Genomic DNA, 20514 nt, shown 5'->3' on the forward strand with positions numbered 1-20514 from the left:
GCATCTAGCATTAGCACAGTGCCTGGAAAATAATAGAAGCCTCATGCTAATTACAACCTATTTATGACAGTTTGCCACTTATTAGCTGAGTAACCTTGAGCAAATTGCTAACCTCTCTGTGCCTCACTTCCCTCATCTTTACAATGGGAATCATAATAGCAGTATCACATATAGTTATGAAAATAAAATTAATACACCTGACATGCTTAGAAGAGTATGAGGCAAAAATCATGTGGATGATAGAGGTAGGTCACTGTTAATACTTCTATGTGCTACACACCGTGCAGAGAGTTTTACCACTTTATTTATTAATTAGGTTAACAAATGATCATCGAAGGTTTGCTAGGTTCCAGGCAATATTCAAGGTGCAGCAGAGAATACGAAGTAGGTTAGGACAAGGCTGGAACCCTGGGCGGAATTTGTTTGCTGGGGAGTGGGAGGGAAAATAGGATTTGGGTGGGAGGTGAGATAAGTGGTGAGAAATGAGGCTGGAGAGACGGAATGGGTCAGATCATAAAAATCATTTTATGTCATGTCGTCCTATAAACAGTGGTGAGTCCACGGAGATTTTCAATCTGAGGGATTTTTATTCTTAGAATTTATGATTCTCCAGTTGTAAAACTCTATGACTCTACGTGCCAAAGTCTTTATGATTCCAAGATTATAGTCCTATGATTTTGTGACTCTTAATATTTCTTACTTGCTGTAGTAGATTGATATTAAAACTCCCCACAGTGGAGACTTTTGTTTTCAACTCTGACATGCAAAGAACTCAGAAGTCATTACTCCTGACCTTACAACAAGAAAAGGCTGGATATGCTGAAAATCAGTGACTTTCCTTGAACCCATTAGGAAACTGAGGTTGCAGAGCAAACTACCACCTAAAAATCTGGAGAGTCAGGTGAGTCCAGATAGATGTGACCCCCAAGTTCTGCTTCCCTGGAGCAATGCCTAAGTCGGTCAGTGGGAATGCTTACATAGTAACTCTGATGAATTGCCAAGGCTATGTGCAGACTAGCATGAGAGGCAGAAGCGCAAGAGGGAAGACCTCACACTCTTGCAGGTTTTTCATCCAGAAAGCTCACCAAGTTCCATTAAGAAAGCTCCCCACAGGGCCCCAGCAGGGAGAGGCAAAAGACAGCTATGTGTGAAGCCCACCCAGGATCTCTTCCCTCATCTCCAGAGGCAAGGACTTCGGCAGAGGGCACTTCTGAAACTCTATCTTCGCTAGGCTAAAGGAGCTCTGCATCACTCCAGGCCTCTCCAGACTTCCTGTCCCACCTAGGGAGGAAAAAAGTGGTGGCAGGGGAGGGAGCTCTACCCCTGCAGGAAGAAGAAAAATACTTCTAAAGTCCACACTCCTGAAGCAAGAGGCCCACCAAAGATTGAGACTTAATAAGAGGATTAGGGAATTCCTCTGTCCTCCATACTCTAGCACATACCAATAAGGCTCCAATAGAGTACAGTGACTTACAGCTGCAAGACACAGACTCTCTGGGGAGCTGTACAAAGGAAAGCTCCAGAGCCAAGAGAAGAGAAAACAAGGACCTTAAAGGAATTGGAAGTCTCTGATGCTTATAGCTACAACAAGCATTAAATGCTGCCCAACTCCTAGCCAGATTAACATCAATCCTCACACTAAAGGTCTATTTACCTCAGTGTTTATTTTCTTATTCAACATGTCCAGCTTTCAGCAAAAATTTACAAAGCAAGCTGTAGAGGCTGAGCATCCCTAATCTGAAAATCTGAAATTTGAAATGCTCCAAAATCTGAAACTTTTTGAGGGCCAACATGACAACACAAGTGGGAAATTCTACACCTGATCTCATGGGATGGTCTGCAGGCAAAACACAGTCAAAACTTTGTTTCATGCACAAAATTTTAAAAATACTGTATAACTGGTTGCATTGGCATGCACCTGTAGTCCCAGCTACTTAGGAGGCTGGGGGCAGGAGGATTGCTCGAGCCCAGCAGTTCAAGTCCAGCCTGGGCAACATAGCAACACTCCATCTCTCTATATACATTATATGCTAACACACACACACTCACACACAGTATATGTGTGTATTTTATACACATAGTATAAAATTTACACTATAATTTTATATGCATAGTACATAATATTAGTCCGTTTTCATGCCGCTGATAAAGACATACATAAGACTGGGCAATTTACAAAAGAAAGAGGTTTAATTGTACTTACAGTTCCACGTGAAGCCTCACAATCATGGTGGAAGGCAAGGAGGAGCAAGTCACATCTTACATGGATGGCAGCAGGCAGAGAGAGCTTGTGCAGGAAAACTCCCCTTGTTAAAACCATCAGATCTCATGAGATTTATTCATTATCATGAGAACAGCATGGGAAAAAACTGCCCCCATAATTCAATTACCTCCTACTAGGTCCCTCCCACAACACATGGGAATTCAAGATGAGATTTGGTGGGGGGACACAGCCAAACCATATCATATAGTATAAAATTATCTTCAGGTTATGTGTGTAAGGTATGTATGAAACATAAATGAATTTTGTGTTTAGACTTGGGTCCTACCTCCAAGATATCTCATTATGTATATGCAGACATGCCCAAAAAAAAAAAAAAAAAAAAACTCTAGGACACTTCTGGTCCTAAATATTTTAGGTAAGACATACTTAATCTGTGTTATTTCTCCAAGGCTGCTGTAACAAATTAGGACAGGCTGGGTGACTAAAAACAACAGAATTTTATTCTGTTAATGTTCTGGAGACCAGAAATCCAAAATCAGAATCACTGGGCTAATACCAAGGTGTCAGCAGGGCTGTGTTCCCTCTTAAGGCTCTATAAGGAAGAATCTCTTCCTTGCCTCTCCCAGCTTCTAGTAGCTGCTGGCATTCCTTGGTTTGTAGCCAAATCACTCCAACCTCCTTCTCTCTGGTCATGTCACCTCCTCCTCTTCTGTGTATCAAATCTCCCTCTGTCACCCTCTTATAAGGAGACATGTAGAAAGAAGTACAAAGTAGGAGGACTCACACTCTCAATTTCAAAACTTACGATAAAGCTATAGTAATTAACACAGTATGATAATGACATAAGGTTATATAAACCAATATATAGACATATAGACCAGTGCAATAGAATTGAAAGTCCAGAAATAAACCCATAAAATATATGGCCAATTGTTTTATGATCAGCGTGTTAAATCCAGTCAGTGTAGAAAGAATAGTCTCTTCAACAGGTTGTGCTGCAACAACAGGATTTCCATGAACAAAAGAAATGAAGTTGGGTTCCTACATCACTCCGTATGTAAAAATTGGCTCAAAATAAATTAGAGCCTGAATGTAAAAGCTAAAATCATAAAATTGTTAGAAAAAAGCATAGATGTAAGCCTTCACAACCTTGGGTTTGGCAGCGGTTGCAAAAGCATGAGCAATAAAAGAAAAAATTAATTAAAATTAAAAACTTTTGTGCATCCAATGTTATTATCAAGAGAGTGAAAAGACAACGCATGCAATGGGAGAAAATATCTGCAAATTATATATCAATAATATAATTATTAGAATATATTAAGAGCTCCTACAACTCAACAATGAAAGAGACAAACAACCCAATTAAAAAATGGGGAGAGGACTTGAATAAGCATTTCCCCGGAGAAGATACACAAATGTCCAATAAGCACAAGAAAATATGCTCAACGTCATTAGTCATTGAGGAAATACAAAATCAGAACCACTTCATACCTAAGAGGATGGCTATTTACAAATAACAACTAAAAAAGGAAAAAAAAAAGTGTTGGCAATGATGTGGAGAGATTGGAACCCTTGTTCATTGATGGTGAGAATGTAAAAGGGTGCGGTCACTGTAGAAAAGTTTTCTAGTTTCTCAAAAAGCTAAACATAGAATTGCCATATGATCCAGCAATTCCACTCCTAGCTTTATAGTGCAAAGAACTGAAAACAAGGACTATGATACTTGCCTGCCAATGTTCATTGCAACATTCTTCACAATAGCCAAAAGATGGAACACAAATCAAGTGTCCATCAACAGAAAAATGACTAAACAAAATGTGGTACATACATATAATAAAATATTATTCAGCCATAGAAAAGAATAAAATTCTGACAGATGCTGCAAAAGGATCAATCTTGTAAACATTATTATGTTAAGTGAAATAAGGTTGATGTAAAAGGACAAAAAGTGTATGAGTCCACTTATATGAAATCCACTTTGTGCATCTGCTTTGTTAAACAGTTTGGTGATTCTTTGATATGTTAAATATACAGCTACCATATGACTCAACAATTCCACTTTTAGGTATTTACCTAAGGGATTTGAAACATATATCCACACAAAAACTCAATGTTCATAGCAGACTTGTTCATCAGAGCCAAAAGATGAAAATAACCCTAATGTCCATCAACTGTATAAAAAAACAAAATGGGATGATGCAATAAAATATGACATCATACAATGGAATATTATCCAGTTATAAAAAGGAATGAAGTAGTGATACATGGCCACAGTGGCATGCAACTACAGTCCCAGCTACTTAGGAGGCTGGGGCAGGAGGATTGCTTGGACGAACATGGATGAACTCTGAAAACATTACACTAAGTGAAAAAAGCCAGACATAATATACATCATATGATTGCATTTATATGAAATGTCCAGAACAGGAAAATTCATAGAGACATAAAGTAGATTGGTGGTTGCCAGGGTCTCCGGGAAGGGGAAATGGGAAGTAACTGCTAAAGGGTATGGATTTCTTCATGGAGTAATTATAAGTTTCTGGAATTCGTGTTGATAATTTCACATCTTTTTTTTTTCTTTCTTTTTTGAGATGGAGTCTTGCTCTGTTGCCCAGGCTGGAGTGCAGTGGCATGATCTCAGCTCACTGCAACCTCTGACTCCTGGCTTCAAGCAATTGATTCTCTTGCCTCAGCCTCCTGAGTAACTGAGACTACAAGGCACCCACCACTAAGCCTGGCTAATTTTTGTATTTTTAGTAGAGATGGGGTTTCACCATATTGGTCAGGCCCCAAGTGATCCACCTGCCTTGGCCTCCCAAAGTTCTGGGATTACAAGCATGAGCTGCCATGCCCAGCAATAATTTCACATCTTTGTGAATATACTAATCAGCACAGAACTGTATACTTGGAAAGGGTGAATTTTATGGTATGTGAACTATGTCTCAATTTTTTAAGTAAGGGAATAGAGGAAGATACACTATACTCACACTAATCAAAAGGATACTGGAGTAGCTATTAATATATTCATTTTAGACAAAGCAGACTTTAGAATAAGAAAGAGTATCAGAACTAATGAGGTCATTCTATAATTATAAAGGAGTCAATTCTCCAAGAAGTCATAATCATCTTAAGCTTCTAACAAGTGTCAAAATTCATGACATGAAACAGACAGAACTAAAAAGAGAAATAGGCAAATCCACAATTAACGGTTGGAGACTTCAATACCCCTCCTTCAGTAATTAATAGATCAAAGAGGCAGAAAATCAGTAAAGATACAGATGACCTGTACAGCACTATTAATTAATTTGATCTAATTAACATTTATAGAGTATTTCATCCAATAACAGCGGAACGCACATTCTTCTCAAACACTCATGGAATGTTCACCAAGACAGACCACATTCAGGACCATCACATGCACCTTCACAAATTAAAAAGAATAGAAATCATACAAATTATGTTCTCAGATCACAAAGGAATTAAACTAGAAATCAAAAATAAAGATAGCTGACTATAGTAGGAAATTAAACAGTGCACTTTTCAATAAACCATGGGTCAAAAAAGAAGTCTCAAGAGAAATCAGAAAATACTTTGAACTAAATGAAAATAAAAAGTATAAAACTTTGGGTTATTTGGCTAATGTAGTGCATAAAAGGAAATTTGTAGCATTCAATGTGTGTCAGAAAAGAAGAAATTCCAAAATCAGTAGCCTAAACTTCTACCTTAGTAAACTAAAGAACAGAAAGCTAAATTTGAGACAATAGGAGAAAGAAAATAATAAAAATTACAGCAGAAATCAGTGAAATGAAAAACGGAAAAACAATAAAGAAAATAAATAAAAGCCAAAAGCTAGTTCTTTATAAATAGGAATAAAATTGATAAGTCCCTAACCAGGCTAACCAAGGAAAAGCAAGTGAGAAGACACAAATTACTAACACTGAGAAAAAAAGAGGGGTCATTACTATTGATCCCACAGAAACTGAAAAGATGATCAGGGGATACTATGGACAACCCTATTCCCATAAATTTGATAATTTAGATCAAATTAGCCAATTCCTTGAAAGACACAAACTACCAAAACTTACTTAAGGAGAACCAGAGAAAACTTAGATTGTTCTATGCCTAGTAAACCAATTCATTTAGTAGTTAAAATCCATCTATAAAAGGAAATACCAGAACAATATGGTTTCATTGATGAAATCTGCCAAACATTTAAGGAAGAAGTAATACCGATTTTATATAATATCTTCCAGAAAATAAAAGAGAAAGGAACACTTTCCAACTCATTTTATGAGGTTAGAATTACTCTAATGCCAAAATCAGATAAAGACATTAAAGAAAAAAAGAGCTACAAATATCTCTCATAGACATAACTGTAAAAATCCTTAATAAAATATCAGCAAATTGAATCCAGCAATATTTAAAAAGGATAATAATATATCACAATTAATGAGGTTCATTCCAGGAAGAGAAGGCCGGTTCAATATTTATAAATCAATCAATGTAATACATCATATTAATAGACTAAATAACAAAAGCATATGATCGCATCAATATACACAGAAAAAGCATTTGACAAAGTGCATTGCTCACTCAAGATTTTAAAACTCTAAAAATATTAAGAATACAAGGGAAATTTCTTAACCTAATAAGGATATATACAAGAAACCAATATGTAGCATCATATTTAATGTAAAAGAATGAATGTTTTCCTAATAAAATTGAGAAAAAGGTAAGAATGCTCTCCCACACCATTTCTCTTCACCATCATACTGGAAGTCCTAGATACTGCTAGGAAATGAAATAAATGGTATACAGTTTGAAAAGGAAGGAACAAAACTGTCTTTATTCGTGTATGATGTGGCTGTCTACACAGAAAATCCCAAAGATCTACCAAACAAACAAAAGAAAAACTTCTGGAACAAATAAGATAATTTAGCAAGGTCAGAGGACACAAGACTAATATACAAAAGTCAATTACCTTCTTCTATGCCAGTAATAAACAAATAGAATTGTAAATTTAATAAACTAAATACCTTTTGAAATAGCATCCCCCAAGATGAAGTACTGAGGTATAAATCAAACAAAATATATAGAGCACCTGTATGTAGAAAACGAAAAAACAAAAACAAAAGAAATCAAAGATCTAAATCATGGAGAGAATGAAGAGACAACTATGGAGTGGAAGAAAATTCTGCATTTATAAACTATACATCTCATAAGGGGTTAATATTCAAAATGTGTTAAGAAACTCAAACAACTAAATAGCCTGGCCAACATGACAAAACCCCATCTCTACGAAAAATGTCCAAGAATTAGCCAGGCATGGTGGTACACGCTTGTAATCCCAGCTACATGGGAAGCTGACTCACGAGAATCATTTGAAGCCTGGAGGTGGAGGTTGAAGTGAGCAGAGATCGTGCCACTGCACTCCAGCCTGGGCGACTGAGCGAGATTGTCTAAAAAAAAAAATTTTTTTTTTTTTTTTCACATGGGATGGCAAAGTACAGCCAACACTATTCTGAAAAACAACCAAGTTGGAGGACTCACACTGCCCAATTTTAAGACTTACTATAAAACTACAGTAATCAAAGACAGTGTGGTCAAAAAAACAGACACATAGATCAATGGAACAGAATGGAAGGCCCAGAAAGATAACCACACAAATACAGTCAACTCATTTTTGACAAAGATGCTGGAACAATTAGATGTTTATAGACAAAAAAAAAAAAAAAAAAATCCTTAACATAGGCCTTATACCTTACATGAAAATTAATATGAAGTCAAAATAGATCATAGACTTAATGTAAAACACAAAACAATAAAACTGCTAGAAGAAAGCATAGGAGAAATCTACTTGACTTTGGGTCTGGTGACAAGTTTTTAGATACAATACCAAAAACATAATTTTAAAAAATTGATAGTTGTACTTTATTAAACTTTTGCTCTATAAAAGGCACTGTTGGCCAGGTGTGGTAGTTCAGACCTGCAATCCCAGCACTTTGGGAGGCTGAAGCATGCGCATGATCACTTGAAGTCAGGAGTTCGAGACCAGCCTGGCTAACATGGTAAAACCCCAACTCTACTAAAAAAAATACAAAAATTAGCTGGGCGTGGTAGCACGTGCCTGTAGACCCAGCTACTCAGGAGGCTGAGGCAGGAGAATCACTTGCACCCGGGAGGTGGAGGCTGCAGCGAGACGAGATCCCACCATTGCACTCCAGCCTGGGTGACAGAGTGAGGCTCCGTCTTAAGAAAAAACAAAGGCACCGTTAAGAGGATGAAAAGAGCAGCCAGGCATTGACTGTGGTGTCTCACGCCTATAATCCCAATGCTTTTGGAGGCTGAGGTGGAAGGATTGCTTGCATTCAGGTGTTAAAGACCAGCCTGCGCAACATAGCAAGACCCCACCTCTTAAAAAAAAAATTAGCTGGGCATTGTAGAATACCTGTAGTCCCACCTATTCAGGAGACCGTGGTAGGAGGATTGTTTGAGCCCAAGAGTTTGAGGCTACAGTGAGCTATGATTATGCCACAGCATTCCAGACTGGGTGACAGAACGAGACCCTGTCACTAAAAAGAAAAAACAAAAAGAGGATGAAAAGACAAGACACAGGATGGGAGTAAATATTTGCAAATCACGTAGCTAATGAAAGATTGTATTAGGGCTTCTCAGAGAATCAGAATTTTTAAGTTCAAAGGCCAGGGGTCTGAGGGGAGGGTACCAGCTATTATAGGACCCAGAGTTTGAAGAGCTAAGAACCAGGAGAACTCTGATGTCGAAGAAGAAAAGATGGATGCTCAGCTCAAGGAAAGAGAGAGAATTTGCACCCTCTCTGCCTTTCTGATCTATTCAGACCCCCATGGATTAGATAATGTCCATCTACATCACTGAGGGCAACGCTCTTTACCTAGAGTACTGATTCAAATGCTAATCTCATCTGGAAATGATCCCACAGACACACCAAGAAATAGTTTTACCAGCCATCTGGGCATCCCTTGTGACAACCCAGAGAAGTTGACACATAAAATTAACCATCCCAAAGATCATATCCAGAATATGCAAACAGTGTCTAAAACTCAACAAGAAGAAAACAAACATCTGAATTTAAAAATGGGCAAAACATATGAACAGACATCTCACCAAAGAAGGTATACAAATGGCAAATAAGCATATGAAAAAATGATCATTTGTCATTATAGAAATGCAAATTAAAACAACTACTACATACCTATTAAAATAGCTAAATTGCAACCAACTGGCAATACCAGTGCTGATGAAGATGCAGAGCAACAGAACTGTCACTCATTGCTAGCGGGAATGAAAAATGGTACTTTGGAAGCACACTTTGGAAGTTTGGCAGTTTCTTATAAAGTTAAACATAGATTTACCATACAATCTAGAAATTACGCCCCTAGGTATTTACTCAACCAATAAGAAATCTTATGTCTACACAAAAACCTGCACCCAATGTTTACAGCAGCTTTATTCACAGTAAAGTCAGATGCAACTAAGATGTCCTTTAATAGGTGAATGGATAAACAAACGGTGCAACAGTCATACTATGGAACATTATTCGGAGATAAAAGGAACAAACTGTTAATTCACACAGCAATATGGATGACTCTTAAGTGCATATTGCTAAATGAAATAAACCAGTTTCCAAATGTTTTATATATGTATATATCTATACATACATATACACATACCTACACATATATATACATATATGATAATTCCGTTTATATGATTTCTTTAAAAAAGCAAATGATAGAGATGCGAAATAGGTCAGTGGTTGCCAGAGGACTGAGAAGGAGACAGGTGGCTAAGTAAAGCACAGTGTATATTTTAGAGCCATGAAACTATTCTGTGTGGTACTGTAGTGATTGATATATCTGCTAAGGGCTTGTTATCCAGAACGTATAAAGAGGTCCTACACTATCCATTTGTCACTATGCATTTGTCAAAACCATAGAATTATACAGCACAAAAAGTAAACCTTTGCCAGGCGCAGTGGCTCACGCCTGTAATCCCAGCACTTTGGGAGGCCAAGGCAAGCGGATCACCTGAGGTCGGGAGTTCAAGACCAGCCCGACCAACATGGAGAAATCCCGTCTCTAGTAAAAATACAAAATTAGCTGGGCATGGTGGCGCATGCCTGTAATCCCAGCTACTCGGGAGACTGAGTAGGAGAATCGCTTGAACCCGGGAGGCGGAGGTTGCGGTGAGCCAAGGTTGCACCATTGCACAATCTTGCAACAAGAGGGAATCTCCATCTCAAAAAAAAAAAAAAAAAAAAATAGTAAACCTTAATGTATGCCATTTTAAAAAATCTACTAGGAGGATGGGGAATCACAGGATAAAAAATGCAGATGATGACAAAATAATCTAATTGTATTACAAACGTATGAGAGATCTCATTGAAGGGCATGGAGACTAGAGGTGCTGACCTAAACAACTTTGGAAATGACTGGAAACAAGAAGGCTAAAGACCAAAAGAGCTGTCCATAAGCACTGCCCTCCAGTTGGTAGAGCTGAAGCTGTTTCTCACAGGGGTAGCGCTTGACAATTCTGAAACCCCAGTACAAGTGTACTAACATTGAACAATTAAGTAAATGGATGGCAGATGGTAGGAGCCAGGTTTTTCACTGCTGAAGTGGAAGGTTATAGATAAGCAAAGGGAGAAGGATAGAATGAACAGTATGAATGTGTCAGAATCAGAGATGGCAGCATGAGCTCATGTTTAACTTAATATAGATACCGATGATAGATACAGAATCATTACAGTTATATGTGTACACAGGCTAGGATACGTACACGTATTTCCTAGCCCTGCTCCCTGGCAGTGGGTCCCCAGTAGCAACATGCAAACTCACCATTCAGATCTGTTTCTAATAACATTCTCCGGTGAAAGGAACCAGGCTCCCTGGAGAAATGGCTGATTCTAAGGCTGGGAAGAAAATATGCAAGATGAGTCTGGAGCAGCTTTAGTGCCAGAAAGTAAGGAAGGGCTCAAAAACATAACAAGGCTGGGCGCGGTGGCTCAAGCCTGTAATCCCAGCACTTTGGGAGGCCGAGACGGGCGGATCACGAGGTCAGGAGATCGAGACCATCCTGGCTAACACGGTGAAACCCCGTCTCTACTAAAAAATAACAAAAAAAACTAGCCGGGCCATGTGGCGGACGCCTGTAGTCCCAGCTACTCGGGAGGCTGAGGCAGGAGAATGGCGTGAACCCGGGAGGCGGAGCTTGCAGTGAGCTGAGATCCGGCCACTGCACTCCAGCCTGGGCGACAGAGCAAGACTCCGTCTCAAAAAAAAAAAAAAAAAACATAACAAAAAATTATGACAAAGGGACACAGGAGCCAATAGAGAGAGCTCCCAGGCGCCAAAACTGGAACAATTTAAAGCAACAATATAAATAACATAGTATTGGATTACAATGAAAAGTACAAAATAAATATCCATGAGTGCACATGGATATAACAAATGACTGAATAAACAAATAGCAGAAGAATTCCAAATAACTTATTACATACTGCCCCCTTAAGGAAGTGAAGCATAACTCCCCATCCCTTAAGTGGAGGCTGTGCATAGCGGCTATTATATGAGGCTATTCTCATTATTAGATTGGGGTTATTATCAGACTGGTTTGGGGGAGGAAAACCACAGAGGTACAGCGTCATTCTCAACAAGTTATATCGAGAAAATATACTATCAATATCAGTATCACTTAATGTTAACCTTGATCACCTGGTTATTTGATCAGTCTTCTGTTGAAATTATTGTTAATTGTTATTGTTAATTATTATTGTTGTTAATTATTTGATCAGTCTTCTGTTGCTGAGCCTTGAGGCTTGAGGTAACGTCTGTCAGGTAATGGCAAAGGTAATGTTTATCAAGTTTTTTCAACATAATGCTAACTATAATATTATAAATATATTTTTAAATGACTGCAGTGCTTCAGGGCCCTTGCATCATACTCTGAATGTGACTTTGCCGCTCCTCCCTGGGAGAAGTGATTTCTATTTCCCCATCTCTTGAATCTAGGATGGCTTGTGACGTGCTTGGACCAATAGAATGTAATGGATGTAAATTCACACCAGTTATAGTCTCAGGAGGCACTGCATGTAGCCAGACGTTGAGGGACACATAGCCTGAACACCTCTCTAACCCTAGCTGATAGCTAGTCGACTACTGTGATTTAGGCCAGACATGTGATTTAGGCCATTCCAAATACACCAGCCCCAGCAGACTCACCCTCTCTGATCCAAGACACAAGGAGCAAATGCAAAGTTAGCTGAGCTTGGCCCAGATCAGCAGTGCTACCCAGCTGACCCACATGAGCAATACGAAAAGCTTTCTGTTTAAAGCCACTGAATTTTGGAGTGGTTTGTTATACCGCAATAGCTATGTGCCTCACTGGCACCTAGGCATAACAATGCATGTAGGTGGTTATTTGTCGTAACACACTGTGATTAGAGAAGATTAGGAGCAGCCTCAAGGCTCAGCAATAGAACACTGATCAAATAATTACAGGAGAGCCAAACAATGGAATATTATGCAGCTGTTCAAAAGAATGAGGCAGCCCCATGTGAATCAACATGGAACAAACTCCATGATGCATTTTTAAGCGAAGCAGCAAGAGGCAGAAGAGTATATAGGGCAAGCTACTATTGATCCTTTAAAATAATTGTATTTGCATAGACTATCTCCGGGAGGGTACACAGAAACCTGTAACAATGGCTGTCTCTAGGAAGGGGAACTGGGTGCCTGGGGAACAAGAGTGGAAGCGAGACTTCCTTTTCAGGCTATCTTCTTTTTATCTTTTGAATCGTGTAAATGTGTTATCTATTCAAAAATAAACAAAACCAGAATGTAAAAACTCCTATGCCTTTCAAATTCAGAGAGCCTTATTATTCTCTTTCCAAGACTCCCAAGATCCACCGGGACGAAAAAACAGCAGTCAGGGAACCATTCCGATTTTCTCTGCTCTCTCCCCGACAGTCCCCACCCGCGCAGAGTGAAGCTGATTTCTCTGGTAAACCTTGTTTGTGAGCTTCGCCCAGGCGACACTACCTCGCCTGCCACTGGAGGGCAGCGCGAGGCTTCCTTCCTGGGGAGGAATTGCGGAGAGACGGTGGTCGGCCCTGAATAGCAGGCTGGCTCCTACATGAAAGGCTCTGGCTTTCCGTTTTTGTTTGCATCTTTGTTTGCTTTCTTTCTTTCTTCTTTTCTTTTCTTTTCTTTTTTTTTGGAAAAAAAAAAAAAAAAGAACAAAAAATGGTCTCTACCCAAGAACCCCATTCCAGGCAGTAGATTCGCCAGCCATTGCTTGTGCGTCTTCGCCAAGAGAGGGGGAGATGCGCCGGCGCTCCTTACCGCTCACATCTACCCGGCTGGATAAAACCATTTGGGGAACTTGCCCTTCAGGCTGCTGAAGACTTGCTGCTTCACAAGTCTTACTTGTGAAGACCCGGAGGGTTTGCCTTTGACCCCGCCTGTGACCTTAAGAAAACCCCTTTCTACCCTGCGCCTGTCCCACAGCTGGAAGTGATAATTTTAAGGATGAATTAAACACTTGATTTGTGACACTGCGGAACTAAGCACTTTCTGGACTGTGTTATGCCCCATTTTACAGATGAGGAAGCTGAGGCCTCCAGAGGCGGAGTAACTTGCCCGTGGTTACACAGCTAGTCAGTGGCGGGCAGGATTTGAATCCAGGGTTCCCCGCTTCCTAATCCTCTGCTTTTACGACTTAACTTACCCTGCCTCCAAGGGCTGCTGGGGAAAACGAGGGTTTCAAAGGAGAAGCGGCTAAGGAAAAGCTCTGGAAAGGGCCAAAGGAGAAGCGGCTAAGGAAAAGCTTTGGAAAGGGCCAACGGAGCGGATATTCAGGGAGCCTCTCTGCGAGCCACGCGCCGGCACGCCTCTGGGAAGCCCGCCTCCCCCTGCAGATAGGCGTTGTGACATTCTTGCGTCCCTGTCGAACATGCGAAGAGACCGAGGCCCAGAGTGGCGCAGGGCGAGCCCGGAGGCTGCGCCCCAGTGCTGAAGGAGCCACTGCCGCCGCTTCTTCCGCTCCGCTGCAATCCGCACGCAGGCGCCGGCTCCCCGAGGCCCCGGGCGCACTAGCCGCACGCCTGGGTAAAAGGTCCGGATGAGTCTGCAGAAGCGCGCCCACGCCCGAGACGGCCGTTTCCGCCGGCCTGGGAAGGGGGCAGAGAAGGGGGTCGCTCGGGCCGCAGCGTCCCAGTCCCCGCCGGCCGAGCCGTGTCTTGGGCCAGTCTCCACACTTCGCTTCTTTCCCACCTGGGGAAGGGGGCGCAGCGGTAGGGCACTGGAGCGCACGATGCACCCCGCCAACGGGTCCTTTCTGCAAACGGGGTTCCTGTTTTCATGCAAATGCCTTTGTTAGCGCACCGGGAACCAGGAGGACGAAACTGCAGCTGACGCGGGCTGCGCGCCGCTTTTCCGCCTTCGCTTGATTCGGCCTGAACGACTAAAACGCGCCGCGCCAGGAACAAAAACACCGGCGCCGCGGAAACCCGCAGTAGCGGCGCGAGAAGTGCGGCTCGGTTGGGGTCCGCGAGAAGCGGTGCACGCGGCGGCTCACGCGGCGGGGCTGGTGCCCGGAGGCCTTCACACCGCATCACCGAGGGCAAGGAACCTCCAACTCTCCCTCAGTTTCTCCACCTGCATTGGGATGTCCTATATAAGGAGTGCCCGCTCCTTGCTGTAATTATTTTGTCCAAGCACTGTGGGAGGCAGCGTTGAGGAGGCTGTTGTGGGGAGTTTGCCTGTCAGAGAGAAGAGGGAAGTAAACAAGAAACATACAGACAAAATAATTTCAAATAGCAACAAGTGTTGATATCATAGCAAACACCACTGCAACGCTTGTGCCAGGCTCTGCTCTATGCTATATGCACATTAGGTCATGTAATCCTCACTCCCTTGCACAGATAAGAAAATGCAGGTTGAATAATCTATTCAAGGGAAATAGGAAGTTGAACAATATGTGGAGAAACAGGTTGAACAGTATGTGGGGAACTAGGTTGAACAATAGCCTCAAGTGTGCAGTAGGTAGGCTGGGCACTTGAGAATATTGGGCCCAGCAGGGGTTCGACCCAGCCAGTCCAGCCCCAAGTGGAAGCTTTTGCACACTCCGTTACACCACTTTTGGCTGTACTAGGAAGGAAATAAAGTGGTGACACGCTCAAGAGAGAGTTGGGGCTAGATAGGAGCTGCTCCTAGAAGGATGTCAATGGCCATCTCTATGCAAGGGAGTGTCTAAGCTGAGGCCTGCACAATAAGAGGAACTAGCCTTGCAAAGAGCTGGGCACGTCCAGCAGAGAAAACAGCAAGCGCAAAGGCCTTGAGGTGGAAGAGTACCTGTGGGGTTTCATGAACATAAGGATGGAACTCAGTGAGCAGCAATAAGAAGGAGAGGAGATGGTCAGGAGCTGAGGGTAGCAGGCTTTGCAGGTCTCAGCAAGGAGCTGGACTTTCATTCTAGGTGTGATGGGAAGTTTTGTTGTTATGGCCACTGAAGGAATTGGGTGGATGGAGTTCGACTAGAGGGTGGATGCCCTTCCTGCCCTACCAGCCTTGAGTTCAAGGAGGAAGTTGATTACTCAGGCCTTAAGCATGCCCCTCCTCATCTGGCCTCCTGGCTTCTAGGAGATTCCTGAGGACATTCACCAAGTCTCCAACATTACCTGATGTCAGATCAGGTAAGCCCTCATCTTACAGATAGGGCTGAGACTGAGGCCCCGACTTCAGGGATGTGTCTTCACCTTTGAGTAGGAGAAGCAAGGGTGGTATCTGCTTCATCTACTCATGTACCTGCAGCACCTAGCACAGGCTGACCAGCCCATCCTTGGACCCAGGCAAGCAGAGCTGTGCCCTGGCCAGCCTCCAGCTGCGTACGTCCCCATAGGCTAGAGAGTCTGCAGTGCCAAGGGGATATACCCATCCAAGTCTTTGCTCCTTGTCTAGAGTACTACAGATTCCTAGGATTCCAGAGCTCCCTACCTAAAAGTCCCAAACCTGCTGCCAGGCCTCTTCCTGGTCTATTGTCTGGAGGCAGAACACTAAACCCAGGGTGTAGCCAAGGGGCACTGCTGAGTATGGGGTGTGGATGGAGCTTGGACCTGCAGCCTGGTATGTCTACACACATGCAGGTGAGGTGTGCACGGTACAGGATGGAGCTGGGGATGAGAAGGGAAGGTGGCAGGTTATAGGCTGGGAAATGAGCAACCAGGGGATGGGGCTGGCTCTCCCCAGCACCACCACATGTCAGTGCAAGTATCTAAGAAGTCTGTTTCCAAATCGATCCTGGCCTTTCAGGCTGCTGAGAAGTTATACTTATTGAGGAGAAGGATAGAACATTTAAGAGAAGGTATTGGTTTGATTTATAACTTTTAAATATTTAGATTTAAGGGTGAGTGGCCACCAGCCTCCACCAATATCAGGAGTGTGTTTGGCCTAGACCCTAGGAGATATTCAATATTTATCAAATAGATGGATTAATCTCATTTAATTTAATCCTCACACAGACTCAATGGAGGGAAATCACGTCGTCTGTATTTTATTGATGAGGAAACTAAGGCTTAGAGATTTAATGACTGACCCTATTTGTCAAGTTAGAAATTTGTCTTGCAGAGCTGAGAGCCTCAAGCCCTAACGTGTCTGATTCCAAAATCCATTGCAATTGGTTCATGATAAGTTCACACCCATTATGACCACATTAAATATATTATAACTGTTTGATTATGTCACTCACTGATCTTCGGGGACATGAGCACTGTTTATATTACATGAAAAAGGCCTTCTCTTCTTCATTCTTACTCTACCTCTCAGGCACCTTTGGGAAGTAATAAGACAGGAGCTAACACTCCATTTAACAAATGGAAAACTGAGGACTGAGCAATAGCCCGAGGTGTTAACAAGGCTTAAATAGGGAATTTTTTTTTTTTTTTTTTTTTTTTTTTTTTTTTTTTTAATATAGCAAGAAATCTGGAGGTAGCTAGGAAAGGGCTGGTGTAATTTTTGCAACATTTTCAGCAAACAACTTCTACCTCTTGGTCTGTTCTGGCTATTTATTGCTGCAGCATAACAAACGGCCCCCAAACAACCACCATTGTATTGTCTATGGTTTTGTGAGTCAGAAATTTGGGCAGGGCTCAGCTGGGTGATCCTTCAGTGATCCATGGAGCACTGACTAGAGTCATTCAGTGATACTCAGGTGCTGATTGGGCTACGCTGGAGAATCAAGATGGTTTCACTTAGATGCCTGATGCTTTCGTGGGGATGGCTGGAACACTGAGCTCAGCTGGGTCCCTCTGCCTCTCCATGGAATCCCAGGGCTTCTCCAGGTGGCTGTCTCCAGCAGGGTAGTTTGACCTTTTTCATGGCAGCTCATGGCTCCCAGAGGCCATAGCAGAAACTGCCAGTCCTCCTAGAGGTTAGGCCTGGAATGGGTGTGGCATTATTTCCACCATACTCTATTGGTCAAAGAAGTCACAGGTCAGCCCAGATTTAAGTACAGGGGAAACTGACTCCTCCTCTCAAAGGGAGGAGGATCAAAGAATCCACAGCCATCTTTAACTCATCACATGGTCCGAGCTACTTGAGATGTAGTCATCATGTCTCAAATTCCAGACAGTGTGGAGGACGGGTGGAGGAAGGTGTTTACCCTCCCTTTTAAGACATTTTCTAGAAGTCACACACAACATTTTCCACTGGCCAGAACTTACATGGGCATACCTAGGATATGGAAGGGAAACTGGAAACTGTAATCTTTATTTCAGGAGGCATGCCATGTACTCCGATGAAAATTAGGGATTTTGTTGACTAAGGAAGAAGGGGAGCATAGGTATTGAGGACAACTAAAATCTGTTCCATGGTTAGGTGTTTTTTTTTTTTTTTTTCTTTGCTACCAACAGCCAAACACTATTCCTAGCAGAGATGTTTCAATACTAGTCTTCTCCTTCCTAACACATCCTCCACTCTGTCATCAAAATAATCTTTCCTTTTTTATTATTTGTTATGTTCCTATACCGTATATCTTTTAATCATTCCTATGCCAACAGCAAGTGTCCGAATTGTTTTGTGTTGTGTGGAACAATAATGGCCACACACCAGGCACTGTGTCAAGCACTAAACGAACATATCTCACTTGATCTCCACAGTATCCCACTGAGGGAGGATCACAGATGAGGAAGCAGAAACCCAGACAGGTTAAACGACTTGCTCCGGGCCACACAGTGCGTAGGTGCAAGGCTGAGATTCAAACTCTCGACTGTCAGATTCCAGAGCTGTGCTGTGAAATCCATACATATGAAGCTCAGGGACTGTTTACTGATGACAGTGCCAGCGCATGGGCAAGACTTGTGCCTGGTATGTGAAGGTTACAGGCGACAAGTGTGAGCCAAGAGCCTGCAGATGCTCCCTTCCCGCTGTGATCCTTCAGTAGGGAAGCCTGCATCAAGCGCCAAGGCCATGCTGGCATATTTCATGAAATTAAACTGGCACCAGGAATTCATATCATTCTATTTCCTTTACACCCTGACTGGACCCCAAGTCTGGAGGAGGCTTTGCAGAACTGGCTACATTGCTAAGCAGGGCATAGGTCCAGGTAAATGAGGCACCTTTCCGCTCCAGTTCCAAGCTTCTCTGTTCTGACCCCAGTCTTTCGTGCCTTCTTCTCACCCCTCTTCGAGGACATGCAGTGACTCCCTGTTCCTCTCAAGTTCAGTTTTGCCTTTCTCCAAATGCTCCTTGTAAGGACTGGGGAAGAGACAGTTCCATCCTTTTGGTGAATTTCAGTTTCTGCATCTGTCACATGGGAAGAAATAATCCCTGCTTTGCTAAGTAATTGAAATGTTGAGGACCACACGGGACAAGGAACAGGAATGGCCTTTGTAGGCCAGAGCAGGTGAGGGGCACAGTCCCACTGGAGCAGAGTGGTATTTAGAAGACTAGGCATTATCTCCTTGGAAGGCAGAAAGATCTGGCGTAGGGGGTGGGGTTGTGGGATATCAGGGAGTGCCCTACACCTTCTGGGGGGCCTCCTGCCCACAGTCTTGCAGAGGAAGTGGCCCAGGGTGAGCGTTTACATATAGTTGCCCTGCTGGGGTAGGGGGGAGGGCACAGTGAGACCACCGGTTCTGAAACCAGACAAACCTGTGTTTGAGTGTCCCAGCTTCATCTTGTACTAGCTGAAGGACCTTTGGATAAGTCACATCACTTCTGCCTCCACTTTCACAGCTATAAGGTGGGGCTGAAAAAAGAACCTATCTCATTGGGATTTTATAAGGAATCAAATGAGAATGCGCACCTTTAAAGCACCTCATTTAGCGCAGAAGAACTGTTCAGCCAATAGTCGTAAGAGTGACTGGTATTTTTTGAGCCCTGATTAAATTATATGCCATAAGAGTCTTCTTGATTAGTTTATATACTGCTCACCACAATGCTAAGATGTAGTTAACATTATTATTTCCCACTTGTAGATGTAGAGATGGCGATGCAGTTAGGCTGAACAAGCTGCCCAAGGTCATAGTAAGTGGTGGAGGCTGGGCTTGAACCGGAACCCAGTCTGTCTGATGCAGTCTACATAGCCATGCTGTTATTATTACTGTTGACATTACTGTTGTTGACCTTGAATTCTTACCCGATATCTCCACACTTCCACAACACCTGATGGGGGCAGGAAGAGCCACTTGACCCAAAGACTGCCAAAATAGAGGCTGAGCAGCCTATGATACAGCCTGGGACAGAAGTTCCACCCAGCAGGGCTGAGCCCAATTAACTAAACTCATCAGCAGTGATGGTGGCTGCCAGTTTGAATTGGACCACAAAGAGCTGGGATAATGCCTACAAGCTGAAAGACCCTAAAAGATGACATAATTCAAACAAATGTAAAGGCACAGGGGCAATGAGTAAGCCAAAATTCCAAGACAGACAAGGGGGAGGAGAAGTTTGACAAACCTCTGCTCCTGAGATGACTATGAACTAACTCAGTCCCAGAGCACTGGGTCCTGAATGATGTTCCAGTAGCTAGATTGTATTCTGTGATGTGTGGTCAAAATTCCTGCCTTCCAGTCCCTGCATGTAGCTTTACAACAACCCTCCATGGCTCAAGTTAGGAGAGAGGCTCTGCTCTTTTCAACCAAAATTAGGCTAGCTCAGCTCTCCCATTTATCTTTAGGGTAAATGCTAAGAATTGGAAGTGGTGAATGGAGAGGGAGGTAGGATCAGGACATCCCTCCATCAACCCCAGGTGACGGG

At 42.5% G+C, this 20514-nt stretch overlaps 1 protein-coding gene across 5 annotated transcripts in view; it reads right to left on the minus strand.

Annotated features, from left to right (window-relative positions):
* LOC126929096 (tyrosine-protein phosphatase non-receptor type substrate 1-like) overlaps nucleotides 1-20514 on the minus strand; it is a 56571-nt gene that overhangs the window by 25123 nt on the left and 10934 nt on the right. For 4 of the 5 annotated variants that reach the window (XM_050745183.1, XM_050745184.1, XM_050745181.1 and 1 more), the window contains exons 3-4: nucleotides 13991-15023; nucleotides 11101-11174 (exon numbers count right to left, since the gene is read on the minus strand). In XM_050745183.1, coding sequence (XP_050601140.1) covers nucleotides 11101-11125 — 25 coding nt within the window. In that variant the 5' untranslated portion in view covers nucleotides 11126-11174; nucleotides 13991-15023. Of the gene's footprint in view, nucleotides 1-11100; nucleotides 11175-13990; nucleotides 15200-20514 lie in introns of those variants that run through there. The other variant, XM_050745185.1, reaches the window with a different exon arrangement.

This window comes from Macaca thibetana, chromosome 10 (genome assembly GCF_024542745.1).
Source record: "Macaca thibetana thibetana isolate TM-01 chromosome 10, ASM2454274v1, whole genome shotgun sequence".
In the NCBI taxonomy this organism is placed as follows: Eukaryota; Metazoa; Chordata; class Mammalia; order Primates; family Cercopithecidae; genus Macaca; species Macaca thibetana.